Source organism: Micropterus salmoides, unplaced genomic scaffold (assembly GCF_014851395.1).
Source record: "Micropterus salmoides isolate LMB-PRFRI ecotype aquatic unplaced genomic scaffold, ASM1485139v1 Ms_hic_scaffold_20, whole genome shotgun sequence".
NCBI lineage: Eukaryota > Metazoa > Chordata > Actinopteri > Centrarchiformes > Centrarchidae > Micropterus > Micropterus salmoides.
In genome coordinates, this window is record NW_024041151.1 from 20,949,246 (window position 1) to 20,965,073 (window position 15,828).

At 40.9% G+C, this 15,828-nt stretch overlaps 1 protein-coding gene across 5 annotated transcripts in view; it reads left to right on the forward strand.

Annotated features, from left to right (window-relative positions):
- The window catches only part of LOC119914774 (ankyrin-1-like), a 100,278-nt gene extending 84,548 nt beyond the window's left edge, over nt 1-15,730 (forward strand). For 2 of the 5 annotated variants that reach the window (XM_038734273.1, XM_038734275.1), the window contains 9 exons: nt 229-303; nt 407-538; nt 861-1,019; nt 1,837-1,908; nt 8,580-9,225; nt 9,372-9,507; nt 9,987-10,058; nt 10,682-10,776; nt 11,009-15,730. In XM_038734273.1, the coding sequence (XP_038590201.1) occupies nt 229-303; nt 407-538; nt 861-1,019; nt 1,837-1,908; nt 8,580-9,225; nt 9,372-9,507; nt 9,987-10,058; nt 10,682-10,750 (1,361 nt within the window). In that variant the 3' untranslated portion in view covers nt 10,751-10,776; nt 11,009-15,730. The remainder of the gene's footprint in view (nt 1-228; nt 304-406; nt 539-860; nt 1,020-1,836; nt 1,909-8,579; nt 9,226-9,371; nt 9,508-9,986; nt 10,059-10,681; nt 10,777-11,008) is intronic. The other 3 variants (XM_038734274.1, XM_038734276.1, XM_038734277.1) reach the window with 3 other exon arrangements.
- Nucleotides 15,731-15,828: the final 98 nt, after the last annotated feature.

Genomic DNA, 15,828 nt, shown 5'->3' on the forward strand with positions numbered 1-15,828 from the left:
CAAACATTAACCCTAGATACTGAATACCTGTAGACTGCTTTGACACGACATTTTACCAGCAAATCATAATCACTTAAAAAACAGCTGGACTCTCCAAATACATTGTGACTTTGATATACTCTACATATATAGTTTTTACATTAAAGTCAGAGTCAAAATCCCCTTAGTTCAGTAAATGTACACTTATTTGTCTTTGTGACACTGGCCTTTTTTCTTTTTTCTTTTTAGCCACAGTGAATGCCATGGAGAGGACTGAGATCAAGATCAACATCATATCTGAACAGCTTGGTTTGAGCTGGGCAGGTGCGTCCTTTAATAGATCTTATCTACCCAGTGCTGGATCTGTCTGTGTTTGTTTGTTTGTTTGTATCTATATATCTGTCCACTTGACTTGTCCCTTTGTCAGAGTTGGCCCGTGAACTTCAGTTTGGTGTGGACGACATCAATAGGATCCGTGTGGAGAATCCCAACTCCCTGCTGGACCAAAGTTCTGCCCTGCTCAACCTGTGGGCCAGCAGAGAAGGCAAAAGGGCCAAAAGTAAGTCTGACATTATTGTTTGTCTCATAGAAATTACCTGCTAGCTACGTAAATACAGTAGTACACATTTATATCAATTGCAGCACAAAGCACAAACATGAATCTGGCATCACATAATCAAATTATTGATCTCTTTTTTGACTGTTTAATTGTCGGATTAACTATATTTTTGACTCTGGCTGTCTACAAGGTATCCTGATGTTTTTCTCTGACTTCCCATGTTTCTTCACTTCCCTGTCCTCACACACATAATTCTATGTTCCTCTCTTTTTTTACATATATTTCTGTCTGCCCCACTCCTGTCAATGTGATCCCCTCTCAGTGGAGAGCCTTTACACCGCTCTGAAGAACATCGACCGTGCAGACATCGTAACCTCTGTGGAGGGTCAAGCTCCACAGCCAGCACCCGGTTCTTCAGAAGAGGGTGCTTGTCGTCTCATCGACCGCGACTCCACCCTGCTGTCCCCCAGTGTCCTCAATGGTAAGACACACAAACACATCAAACATCACACAAGACATGTAATATTCAAATCAGTATCCTTACCAATGGACAGCGAATTACCCCACTACATTTAGACAGCAAAACAATGTGCTAATGCTCTTCAACAAGATATGATTTCATCTTGCATTTATTGTTTAAATTAACACCTTGTCACCTTAAAGCTAGTAAAACAATCTCTCACCAAGGGTAGATCATTTTCACTTCTCTTCTACAGCGAGTTATGAATCCATGTTGTTTTAAGGATGAAGAGTCTTCTCCATTCAAGTTATGTTAAGTGACATAAGTGAGTTTTAGGGTGAATGAAAGATGAAATAACTGTAAAATGTGGAATGTATACTCAGCCTATTCATGGCAAGACTGGTGTTAAGGTTTGTTTGATTGTTCCATGATGATCTGTTATGATCAGAAATGGAAAGTTTACAGGAATTTCCTGCTCAAACAGATTTGAATTGAAGTCAGTTACTGCCAAGTGCAGTGTTTATATATATATATATATGATGAATCATGAGGAATAGCCATTTAATGGTTCAAAGGGATTTTTTTAATTAAAATTAAAAATTCTGAATATTTACAAGAATATTCATTGAACAAACATCTGAAACTTCATCAGAATGATTCTGCGCTAATTTCGCAATGATTCCTGCAGGAGGTATTTACTAATTTAAAAACTCTGACAGAATATTTCAGCACAACAAGGTGAACTGTGTCTCATTTACTTTCCACCTCTGAAAACCTCCCTGCTTCCCTTTGAGTGTGGGGTAACAGCCGTTTCACCTTGTCTCTGTTGCTCCACAAGAGGTCACGGACACAAGGCCACCGCGCCTAGTGCGCAAGCCACGAGTTATTAGACCCCCGTTTTTCAGGAGGGGTAAGTTGAAGTTGAACTCGGGCTGCATGGTGGTTTGCTGCTCATGACATGATGATGATGATGAATCTCAAATAGTGTTGAGGTCTGAGGAATGGTGTCATTCTCCCACCATGAACCCGGCCTTTTTGCAGCATGCACTAACACCGCCTCTGTGCATTCCTCACTGGGGCACAAGTCATTTTTATTTTTCAGTTACAGTTTTTCACATGTCATACTTGAGCCCTGAACATGATGGTTCTGATTCTTCACACTTAATATGAGAAACGAGGATAACTGTTATTACTTGTTATTACTGACAGGATTTTGGGGGTTAAAGGAGATATTTTTAAGGCCAAACAAGGCAACACTTAACATATGGGTAATTCCTGATTGCCAGTTAAAGATGATTGAGATTGTTAAGATTATATGTGTGTATGTTCTTCTGTGTGTACACAGACGTGTGTGTGTGTGTGTGTGTGTGTGTGTGTGTGTGTGCGTTTGTGCGTTTGTGCGTGCGTGTGTGTTTGTGTGTCTGGGATGGAAACACTAGTCAAAAGTGGCGCAAGTACACAGATGATAGTGTGTTCTGGGCCTTCATACCTTGTTTCTATCCCTCCCTCTTTCTTTCTGTCTGTCTTTATTTCTCTTTCTTTCCCTGAGAACAAGACAGAATTTCACTTTTGACTATGCTTTATTAACAGCGGATATTGTAACAAATCTGCAGCACTGTAGTGGTCTTGAAATTTTGTCTTTAGCTCAGGATATTCACTCTCTGTCCTTCTTTCAGTCTGTCTCTGAACCTATGACATGTCATATCTGCTGCCCAGCCGCCCTGCTCCTCCTCCTCCTCCTCCCCTTTCCTGCTCTTCTTCCTCACAGCTCTTCCTGTCCGACCTCTGACCTCATATGACCTCATGTTGACCTCTGGGCCTCCTCCTCTCTTGTCATCTTGTTTTCCTGCGCTCCTCTCTCGTTTAGTCGAGCGGGACCCTCTCCTCCTTCTCTCAATCCAGCTCTGTGTGTGTACTACAGTTTGTGCATGTGCATGCTGCATGCTTTGCTGTTATAGTATCTGTGTGTGTGTGTGTGTGTGTGTGTGTGTGTGTGTGAATGTTTCTGACCTGGGCTTTAGGTAATATGTAGCTGAATTTGCTAATATTCAAAGAAAGTCAAAAAAATGTAGTTTAGCTTGCAAGGAATTTACGTGTATGCATATTTTGTCTTGTTTTTAAGTGTTTGAAATACCTTGCAAGATAAATTAGGCACAGTTAATGCTTTAGATACGTCAAAATAGCTTAAAATAAATTTTGAGCCAGGTCTATGTAAGACGTGTTTTGTCTGTACAGTTACTGGGACTTGTGAATGAGGTGTTTCCCAAAACCAAATAAAGTTTGCTGTTTGCTGTTTTTGACTCTAACATCTTTATGTGCATGGCATGCTTTTAATGTATATTTTCTTCACAGTGTAAAATGTTTTCTCTGTCCAATGGGTGTATTTCAGTCTTGTTTTTAATGATATATAAACAAACAAATGGGTTTTCATTTTCCTTTTCTGTAAAAATAAATGGTATAATTTGCCGCTGTAACACAACTCAGCTACGCAGCACGTAACATTCATTGTTGCTGTGACATGTCATCTTTCACTCATGGGCAAAATAACTGCAAATTATTCTTATTCCCTCATTTTATAAAGAAAATAAATGTTTTGTGCAGTTAAGGTGAGCAGTTACTACATGTCAATGTAAAATAAATTATTTTAATAAAATGATCTAAATCCAGATATTTTAGTTTGATTTTCATAAACTGTTTTGCCCAAGTCTGATGACAAACTCACTGTTAACATTGTCTGTACGTTATCTGCTAGCAGGGATATTGCTGTGAGGTGTGCTTTTGTATTGGTTTTGGGTGTGTGTGATTATCTCTGTACATTTTCGGCTCACTGTGTGCCAAAAGTGCGTGTCTTCCTCATCTGTATTTCAATATGAGTGCAGTATTGTATGTGTGTACAGTGATAAAGTGAGTAGCGTGTTGTCCTTTTTTTTTCTTTTGCCATGGCAAACTTTGTGGAGTTTATTTGTGCCTCACTACATCCTGTGCCTTTGACACCTGTGTGTGTGTGTGTGTGTGTGTGTTTTGTTTAAATAGCAGGAGTGAAGGGAAAGGCTAACCCAGATTCATCTTAACTCATTCTAACTCTCATTCCTCCCCATTCATCTCAATCTGACGCCGCCTCTCATCCCCCTGGCCCTGTACCATCCCAGAAACACTCACACACAAGATTACTCACATTTTAGTCCGTTAGCACAAAACCTCTGACAGAATATGACTTATATAGTAAAGAGGTATTTCACCCAGTAAAACATACTTTGTAGATAGATTACATTAGAAGAAGTTTTCATTTTCAGGTGCTGGTAAGCTTCAGATTATTTGCTCTGATTAATCTGTTTTCTGCTCATAGCTAGACCTAAATGGCTTACTGTATATATTTAACATGGGTTATTTCTGTAAAACACGTACAATATCTCACAAAAGTGAAATGACACTTTGCTACAATGTAAAGTAGTGAGTGTAAAACTCGTAAATTTGCTGTCCCCTCAAAATAACACATCACACAGTCATTAATGTTTAAACTGCTGGCAACAAAAGTGAGTACACCCCTAAGTGAAAATGTCCAAATTGGACCCAAAGTGTCAATATTTTGTGGGGCCACCATTATTTTCCAGCACTGCCTTAAACCTCTTTGGCATGGAGTTCACCAGAGCTTCACAGGTCGCCACTGGAGTCCTCTTCCACTCTTCCATGACAACATCACGTAGCTGGTGGATGTTAGAAACCTTGTGCTATTCCACCTTCCGTTTGAGGATGCCCCACAGATGCTTAATAGGGTTTTGGTCTGGAGACATATTTGGCCAGTCCATCACCTTTACCCTCAGCTTCTTTAGCAAGGCAGTGGTCATCTTGGAGGTGTGTTTGGGGTCGTTATCATATTTGAATACTTCCCTGCAGCCGAGTCTCCGAAGGAAGGAGATCATGCTCTGCTTCAGTATGTTGGCATTCATGGTTCCCTAAAAAAACTGTAGCTCCCCAGTGCCGGCAGCACTCATGCAGCCCTAGACCATAAAACTCCCACCACCATGCTTGACTGTAGGCAAGACACACTTGTCTTTGTACTCCTCACCTGGTTGCTGCCACACACGCTTGACACCATCTGAAACAAATAAGTTTATCTTGGTCTTATCAGACCACAGGACATGGTTCCAGTAATCCATGTCTGCTTGTCTTCAGCAAACTGTTTGCGGGCTTTCTTGTGCATCAACTTTAGAGGAGGCTTCCTTCTGGGATGACAGCCATGCAGACCAATTTGATGCAGTGTGCAGCATATGGTCTGAGTACTGACAGGCTGACCCCCGACCCCTTCAACCTCTGCAGCAATACTGGCAGCACTCATACGTCTATTTCCCAAAGACAACCTCTGGATATGGCGCTGAGCACGTGCACTCAACTTCTTTGTTCGACCATGGCGAGGCCAGTTCTCAGTGGAACCTGTCCTGTTGGTCTTGGCCACCATGCTGCAGCTCAGTTTCAGGGTCTTGGCAATCTTCTTATAGCCTAGGCCGTCTTTGTAGAGCAGCCATTCTTTTTTTAAGATCCTCAGAGAGTTCTGTGGCATGAGGTGCCATGTTGAACTTCCAGTGACCAGTATGAGGGAGTGTGAGAGTGATAACACCAAATTTAACACACCTACTCCCCATTCACACCTGAGACCTTGTAAAGCTAAAGAGTCACATGACTCCGGGCAGGGAGAATGGCTAATTGGGTCCAATTTGGACATTTTCACTTAAGGGTGTACTCACTTTTGTTGCCAGCGGTTTAGACATTAATGGCAATGTGGTGTGTTATTTTGAGGGGACAGCAAATTTACACTGTTATACAAGCTGTACACTCACTACATTACATTGTAGCAATTTGTAATTTCTTCAGTGTTGTCACATGAAAAGATTTAATCAAATATTTACAAAAATGTGAGGGGTGTACTCACTTTTGTGAAATACTGTATGTCAGCTTATCTAAAAATGTAAAAACATTATAGTGCAATAAACCTCTCAGAGAATCAAGTTAAGCTTAATTAAGATTGCACAGTGTGCCTCTTACCTCTTAATACTTTCCACAGTTGTAGTTTGAAATGAATTGTGAAATACAGTTGTCGATGTATAGCCTCAAAGTGACACAAATTGCTATTCATTCATTGATTGTAATTAATTGATTCCTATAAACAAATCCCCTTTGTCTCTGTCTACACCTAATTTGCTAGCTTATAATCACAACATTTTAATGCAAGCAATATTTTAACAAAGTAAATTTGTAAAAACTGGCTGTAAAGTTAAACAGAAAAGATTCTCATAACACCTTATGGTTGTGCTCACACCTTGGGTTTTGCTTTGAAAGCCTCATCGCAGCCTCTACATAGTTTTCAGATTTTTGTGGTTTTAACCTTTCAGCTTGATACATAAGGTGGCATCACACCTTGGTGGATTAGGGTTAGAATGTGAATAGTGTGAACGCATCGTAATTTTAATTTTTGGGTGAAGTACTCCTTTATTGTTCAATTTCACTTTATTGCATTCATCTGAACTCATTGGTGCAAAAATGTTATCAAAAACATTTATATTAAATACTGAATATGTTTCAATATTTATTTATTTTAATAGTTTTAATTCATTTATTGTAATATTAATTTAATTTAACCATGTCTTTTTGTTAACCTTTAATAATAGATTAATCAAAATGCCTCTCAGTCAAATAATTAAAAGTGAACAAAGGAAAAAACACCAGCTGAAAAAAATACAATAAAATAAATAAAAGTGATCAAGGTCCAGACTGTATATCAAAAGACTGAAAGTAAATGAATATTAAGTTTCAGAGATAACATTATATGCTCCTTGATTATCATGGACTATAGATATAGATTTTGATATGAATATAAATCACATAATTAACATACCACATACTTGTTTTCCCTGAAATTAATATAATGTGTGTTTGTGTACTTGATAGTGTGTTTGTGTGTGTCCTTGTGTATTCTGCTTGTGTTGTTGCAGTGTATGACATCTTGCTAATACAACCAAAGTAGAGCAACAGTTTATTGTCAAATACTGAACAGATAAAAAAAGTATTTTGTTTATACAATGATTATTACTTTTAGGTGTAAAAAAGTGTTAAATACTGTTTGATATCCAGACAATATCATTTATTCATTTACAACAACGAAGTCCTCCTGGATTTTAAGAGGTTTACTGAATAACAAAATAAAACATGCTGTAACCAGGTGATTTGATTATATGTTAAACTTTAGAAAGTCCTTAAACATAATAGGTATGTCTAATGTGTGTGTATTAATGTGCGCACATATGGGTGTGTGTGTGTGTGTGTACACTGACCTTTATTTGGGTGCTTGGGGTGCAGACATACAAATGCATGACTCTGATGTGTAACTACAGGAGAAGGCAGTCCTTTGCGTTTTCCTCTGCAGAATCTGCAGCGTGTGACAAGGGTTGGAACGATAATAGAGACGATTTATTACAGCTTTGCTTTTTCTATCAAGGCTGCTGGGATACCGTAGAAAAAGTACAGCACCCAGCCTCTGCCTTTATTGGTCAACACCAGATCTAAAGAAGAAAAAATTTTAAATGATTTTTGTCTGAACACGTATCTGTGAGGGCCAGATTTAAAATGTGCAGTTCCTCATTTAAATACCGGTATTGTAATTTCCTTACTAGCTGTATGTAAATCCAACAGTATTTATGGACATGAGCTTGTGAGCTCCAGTAACAATCAGGATTCTAAAATCCAATTGAAGCACTTTCCTCAGATGATACTGTGTTACTAAAGCTGATATCGTGCCAACCCCACAATCAATACACTAAATAACTCTAGATTCACCTCTTTTTTTTTCACTTATCAAGGAACGCAGTGTTGTGTTCTGCAGATTCACTTTCTTACCTGGCAGTAAACCAGAGCCCTCCATCATTCACCTCACAGGCAATGGATGATGCACCAAACCCCTTTGACCCTCGCCTCACTCGTATGGCTGTGTCCCAATGATAATAAGGAAGCTGGTTTCAGAATGAAAGACAAGTATTGTTCTTGTGTTCTGCCTTTCAAACTGAAAGTGGTATAAAACACACTGGCTTGGATTTATTGGAGTCATGTGGCTGGTTCAGGATCAGTATATCTTCCTTTTTACACCTAAAAATGGATTAAAGGATATCTTAAAGCTGGTGTAGGCAACGTTGGAGAACTAGCACGTGACAGCTAGATTTTGAAAGTATCCACCTGTCCCTACATTCGGACCTAATGAAATGATTGCAGCAGCTACAGATAATCAAAAAAATTTTAATGTTTGTGCTAGAGCATTTGATTTATTGACTGTTGATTGATTGATTGGAGTTAAAGACAATTTAATTAATATAACAAAAAAGGCTTCTGAAATAAATTGCCTACCCCAGCTTTAATCTAAATTTGTGGCTTAGTAAAGACAAACTAGTCTCTTTCCTGGTGTATTGGGACAGGGCTGAGCCCCACTGTTTCCTCATAGGTTGGAGAAACAGTCGATCCACCACCTCCCCATCCTCTCCCTGGCTGTGCCTGCGTGGTGTTAGTCTTTCTCTTGTCTCGCCCCTGTCTTCCCTCCAGGTTATGGGCTGGTGCAGGATGAGCTGCTGTCCCCGGCCTCCATGCAGTACAGCTTGCCTTCTCCACTGGGCATAGAGCCCTACTGGCAGGAAGTCTCCAGCCTCGAGTGTGCCCCTATTGCCACCACCGAAGAAGACACATTAATGGAGATGTCAGACGTTCAGGTGTGGCCAGCAGGGGTCAGCCCCTCGCTGGTTACGGTGGAGGACTCATCGCTAGAGGGCAGCAGTCGGGCTGACGACTCAGAGGGCGCCACGCTCTCCCTTCCCTGCAGCTTGGGTCGCCCGAGCAGCGGTGCCAGCGGGGCCAGCGGCTCCATCATGGAGCTGGAGGAGGAGGAGGATGAGGAAGGGGAGGTTGAGGAGGAGGAGGCACCACAGGAGCCAGCAACTACACTGGCAGAAAGGGACAGGGTGAGGGCCAGTGGCGCCGTTCCCAAGGTCAACCTAAATGGCCAGCTGGGAGGTCAGAGGTCGGATAAGAGGAGAGGGGAGTCCCTCGCAGCAGGAGGAGGAGCATATGGTGGGGGAGGTGTTGGGATGGGTTCAGTGGAAGGAATTTCTGTTGTTGCAGGCCAGCAGGTGTATGCCCAGCGGTGTGAGATGTTGGGACTGAGTCGGGCTGCGGAGCACAATGGAGATAACCGGTACGTCACAAATCTGATTATATTGTGTGTTGTTTTCCATTATTTGTACTCAAAATGGCAACATACTGTTTCTCCTGTCTCACTTTGTTGTTTGTTTTTTTATTTATTTCTCTCTCGCTTTGCTTTACTTGTATTTTGCTCTCCAGAGTGGTCGGAGGCGGCGCATTTCAGCCCTACTTACCAGACAGGGACTCCCTGCAGGGCTGGGTGGGCTCGGTGTCATCGGGACGTGGAGACAGCGGGCCAAGCTTGCGCGTGGCCCAGGAGGCTCTGCTGACTCCGGTGTGTGACACGGGTTTCTCTTATGTGCTGCGTGGGCGCCTCCTGCAGGGCACGCAGCCCTTTGACAGGGGGCTGGGCTTCTCTCACCAGGAGGCGGGCCAACGTGCATGGGAGCAGGAGCAGAGGCGGGGCCAGGTCAGGTTGCCACGCCGACCCCCTGCTGCTTCCTGCGCCTGGAGAGGGAACATCTTTGTCCATTCCTTCTTTTTTGAGTTATAAGATGGGAAGACAGTCATTCAGTTTGATTTACTCATGACCATCAATAATTTTAGCCTCACTCAGCAATCATCAAAATTGATTATTTTGATGATGTATCAGAACAGCAACAGAATGATGCATTGTGAGTTGCAACACATGGGAAATGTCTGCCATGTCCGATTTTATGGTTTACTTTTCTGCTTGCAAACAATATTGTTGTAGAAATATGAACACTATGTCCTGCTATTTATATGTAAATTGTGTTTGTTGTTTTTTTACAGAGAGAGGAGAAAGAGGACTATGCTGCTGAGGCGCAGTTTGTTTCTGAACACGGAAACCAGCTTGCTCGAAAGGTGAGTCTGTCGGTCGTGTTTTCATCATTTACGCTGAGTCATATTCACACACAAACTCTGTAAACCCAGGCAGGCAGCATTTCACTGTGAAACAGTCACATAGCCTGGCACAAAGGGTAGGAAATTAACGGCAGCCACCAGCCAAATGTTGGTTAAAAGTATTGTGTCCCTATTGGCATTAGATTTGACAACTATGAGTCAGAGTTAATGATAATTTGGACTTTAAAAAAAATAAAAAAAATGAAATTAGATATTCATATATTAAAGACATTGATATATTAAAAGCTGCAAGACCTAGTTGTACAAAATGAGTGTTGAAAAGTGAGACATCGCCATCTTTCATCATTGGCAAAATGTGTGCACATTTGTAAACTGATTTGATATATCGAACAATGTGCCTGAGGCAGTGAAGTGTTTTGGAAATGATCTCTTCCAACCTGATTGGCTGACAAATTGCTGAATGTAGAACAGTGACAGCTGGTGAATTTGGGGACTGCAGTGAGCCACAGTGGCTGGCCGGTGGACAGACAAGTTAGTTTCCTGCTCTGGTTACATGTTGAGGCTTCGGCAGTTAACTCGTCCGAGTGTTGTTTCCTTCCCTCCTCCCTCCGTCCTTGCTCTAGGTGGGGGTGGATGTGAGAAAGGGCGCTCAGTCAGTGCAGCGCACCAGTCTGCGGAGAGTTAAACACTGAAATACACATACTACCCAGTCCTCCAGGTACGGGAAACACAACAAGCACTTGTGCATCCCAGTGCTTGGAAAGAAGCCTGTATGGCAACACATTAGAGCTCAGTACTCTCCCACATGCTGTTCTGTTTATTTATGTTCAAAATTAAAACCCTAGATTTGGTATTCAGTGCACTTTGATTATATATATATTTTTTGGAAGGCCGAAGTCATTTAGCCTGTCTTTTAACGTGTGTTAATGTTGCCTCTCTCTGTTTTCTAGGACCGGAAAGCCACTGCCAAACCATCCTCCACAAAAACACAACCAGACCGCAGAGGAAAATGAGCAAGGGACGAGTAAGACAAAGACTAAGAAGTGTAAACCACAAAATGACAAACACAGAATCATCCTCAACGTGTGACCATGGAGCACCACAAAAGAAAAGAGACAGATGGGGGTAAAAAAGAGGAGTTCAACTTGTAGTTTTATAACATTTGTAAAGAAAAATATCAGCTAGACTAAGGCATGATGATTCTTTCTTTTTTTCTTTTTCTTTTTCTTTTTTTTTCTTTTTTTTTACAAAAAAACCCATAAATATCAGTAAAACAAACCAAGAAAAAAAAGCAACAAAAAGTGCTTCCTGTGAACTGTAATCGCATGATGACTGCTGGTGCATGCCCTTTGACCTTTTGAACTGTCATTATCTATAAACTGAAGGGGTACAAGGTACGGGGCTGGCCCACGCTTGGGACAAACAGGCCATTCTAAGGACCCCCACCCCCCACCCCACCCCCCTAAACTGGAGTGGCAAGCAAGTTGAGTCTAATAACACAACAGCCAAAAAGAAGTCCCTGGATGGATGGTTCTGTATACAGCTAAGCCTCTGCTGAGCCTACTGCTTCTTTTCACTGGACCCTTTCCCTTATTATTCTCAATGTGATATATGCACTCTATGCTACGTGGACATGTGTCAGTGTGTGTATGTGTGCGTATGTGTGCGTGTCTTCTTCTCTACCGCATGTGTTTCTTGCTTCTGGCTTGGCGCAGAGCCCTGCCTCATGATTGGCTCGCCGCCCCTGTGATGTCATGGTGTGCTCAGTGCTGGAATGAAAAGCCCGCTGTGCTCCCCTGCTGGTGAGTGTTCCTGTCTGCGTGCGTTAGCGTCTTTTTCCGTTTGTGGATGAAGCTACTTTCTCGTTATTCGTTCCTTTGAAACCCGTCCACCTTGGTGTCAAGCGTCGTTCGGCCCTTGGATAGGGAGCTGAAGCTCTTTTAACCCCTTGTGTTTTCAGGGGAAATGTGTTTTTCAGACATGGGGAATGTTTTCTTCGGAAAGGGGTTGATTGCTTTATTGCGGCTCTACAACACAAAGATCAGCCTTTTCCCTCCCTTTTGACCTTTTCAACCTGCTTCCGTTATTCCTCCCTGTTGCGCACATCACTTTAACTCATGATCTTTATCAGTAGCCTCAGTCAATATGCAGTAAAAATCACAGGCCACTCTATCGGCAACTATAGCTACTCCATAAAATGTTATAAACTTTGTGTGTGCTCCCTCTTTATCTGTTTGCAACGACTGTAGGGCCTCACTGTCAAATTTCCGGTTCATTCATTTGAAACACAGTGAATGAAGTGGAGAAATCGTTGGAGGATCTGATTCGTGTGAGGATGTAGAGATTTGGAGGGTTTCCGGTTAAACGAAGTGTAAAACAGCACGATGCCACTACGACATGTGATGGTGATGGTAACTGTGCAGCGAGGACAGACAGGTAGCACTGTGATTGTCTTATTAACACTGACCCCAGACTCGTGAACTGTGAAGACACAAAAACATTCATATACGAACAAAAGCACACTCAGACACACACCTGTCCATATACACATACATAATCAGAAACACATTACATCATCAAACAATTATTGCCTGGGCCGAGTGTCAGATCGTTTCTGGAGTCTGCTACAGCAATAATACTTAACTTAAGGATTTGAAACTGAACGGTGTTAATGACTGAACTCCTCAGTGAAGACAGAAACTTCATCCAGATGAACAGCAAACGAGTTTGGCATTGGACAGATCGACCTTCATGTGAATGAGTCAGAGAGGATACACTGATGCAAGATCAGACTCATCTGTAGCGTGTGAGACTGTGGAGGCCTGGGAGGGATTATTTGTTTTTCAGCACTAAAAGTAGCAAAATATGAACCAGGATATTTTCACTTAATAAACTAATACCTATTAAGGAGTTTGCTGCTGCCGTAAGGTGGACACCACCTAACTCCATTTTTGTTCTCTGAGTTATTAAGTTGTAGTTGTTAATGTTTCACAATTTAAAAAAACTAAAAACGGTGGCATCACTGTAAAACACCACTTGTTCTCTTCATCTCTGAAACACTTACTTTATGCAGAAACCTGACGGCAGCACAATGAAAGGGTCATATCATAGTAGCAGACATTTCCTGGAAATCAAAAGACAATATTTTTAAGTACTGTAAATGCTACTGTAGCCTGTATGAGCGAATGAACACATTAGTTACGCATCACACACAAATGCACATATTTTCCATGCCCAGTCCGTGCACACGAGAGCCTCATCCGATATAGCACATGTTTATTACATATCACATGTTTTCCACTGTTACTCCACTCAGGTTTTCAGTTCTGCTCTGTCAGAATCAAAATATTTCCGTTTTTAAGTTCTGAGTCCTCCTCTCAAATGCGAGTGCGGGACACAAAGTGAGCGGGCGGGATGGGGATGCACGGGGGGTTTGGGGGTAGACGTATGAAGCAGGATGGTTTGTGTGTAAGTGTGTGTGTGTGTGTGTTTGTGGTGGGAATCTCTTTGATTAAATTAAGACCAAATAAAGGACACAGAGTATTGAGTATGTGGCCAGTAACCACTGAATTCTTTGCCCTGCGCATGCAAATGTGCATTTGAGAGGCAAACGTCTCCGTCAGTTGTGTGTATCCAAATTCATTTCAAATAGTGATGAACAGAAATGAACCACGGTGAAGCGTTACTCCCTCGACAAAGACGTACACCAAATAAAACAAGACAGTTTAATTTTATGAATGTAAAGCTAATTTCTCTTCACTGTTTGCAGCTGCCTGCAGGGACTGCCAAAACACAGTCCTTACAGTGTTTTCCATTTTTGACCCACCAAACAAGACAACCTCTATTTTTATTTACAATGTGTCAAAACTGTAAACTGGCATGATTGATGCAGTTTACAGCTTGTGGATGATGGAGGCGGGTGACTCCCTCTTTGTGTTAATGTATTAGATAGTCGATATTTATCATCTTCTACTGTATCGGCACAAGAAAGAGGTTGGATTTAGGCATTTTAAAGAAAATCAACGACATAATCTTGTGGTGTTCTTGTGTGATTCATAATCCTTAAGATCCTTTTTACAACAGCCATTCAATATATTTGCATGGGAAATTGACTCTACACTATATACTAGCAGTTTTATGATGCAGACAACAAAAATAAACATGTCTCAAGTAACGTGCAAGACAGCATTCAATCAGTATTACCGTGTCAGATGACCCTGTTGGCTGCATTCTTTAGTCTTCATGATGAATCTTATCATGCAGTTTGTTTGGTTGTGCTTTACACAAGTTATTCTTCTTTGTCCTTTCTGGTAAAGAAGCCATCAAGGCTATAGTAGCCACTAAAAATGTGTGTGGAGGAAGCTTTGAAACGTATTTAGATTATAATGTAGAAGATTCAATTTACAGAAAATATTGTAAATGGCACCAATAATTGAATGTGAGAATCTTTTTGGGGGGGATAATCAGAAACATATGAAAGGGTAGGGCTTTGTCAGGGAAGATAGAAGTATTTCTAAAATCCAGACAGGTTGCCTCTCAAAGTGTGTTTGCTGTTAAAAAAAATCACACTTGTTACCACCAGTAACCACAGGTGTCACCAAATCAGCCAAGACTAAAATCTTAAGGATCATAACTTTAACTTGCGAGCCGTTATCCCCTTGTTTAGCTTGCACGCAAAAGACCAGATATTGATAAATCTTGAGGAAATGTACACTTTGCCTGAGAAGTTATCTATGAGGTAGTATTATTTTAACAGAAATCTGAGGTGGATTTTTTGCAAACATGAATTTGGATTTTCAGTGTGAACTAGTCGCAGGTCCCCACCCCCCAAAATCAAATCATTTGAATCCATTTTTTGGAGGGGAATCAAATTTATTTCTCTAGTTTTTTTGATAAATTCAAACTCTACCATGTTTGTGTTACACCGGTATGTAAAGTGTGTGTGAGTGTGTGAGATTGTGCTTGTTGGACCAGGGGGAAGAAGAGAGACCGTTTTTACCGTTTTGTGACTTGAGAGGAAGTGTAACCTATGACGATGTATTAAAAAAAAAAAAAAGTATTGTAAAATTTTAACTGTTGCGAAGAATAGAGCTCACCTATACTCCTTTAGAATGGATACATGACAATGTAAACGCAATATCATATTACTCTATCCTAAGGAATGCAACTGCGCACATGCACAAAAAAATATGTTTTTATGAAAATATATGTATAAATATATGACAAAATATATTTAATTAGAATGCTATGCACCCTCATAGAGTTGTTATGGATGTTCTTTAAGCATTACCTAGACTAGGCCAACGCCCACATCATGGGGAATGTAGAGGCTTTGTAGCTATGACCACTTGTTTTCTTTTCTTTTGTATTTGTCCTGGAGGAGAGGATAAACAAACGTGAATATGTATACAAGCCTTTCAGTCAGAATCATTTTGACATGAAGATATGTATAGATCATCTTACCCTGTACACCAGCTCAAACCATTTACAAGAATTAATAAACAAAGATGTGACATAAATGTTTTGTTGTGTTTTTGTAATAAGGGAAATGAGTGCAGCCTGTTTGGATGTATTTTGCTTTAATATTCCTTCATAGATTGTGTATCCAGTGTAAGTTTAAAGGGGTATGTGTACCTCATATGAAATCTCTTTTAAGTAATGCTTTATTTCATGAGGCCAAGACATATGTTAACATATATATATGTTCCTAGAAGGTCTCCTGGAAAGATCTTAATAGATTTGTTAGGTTTATAAGAGGGATTTGATAGAA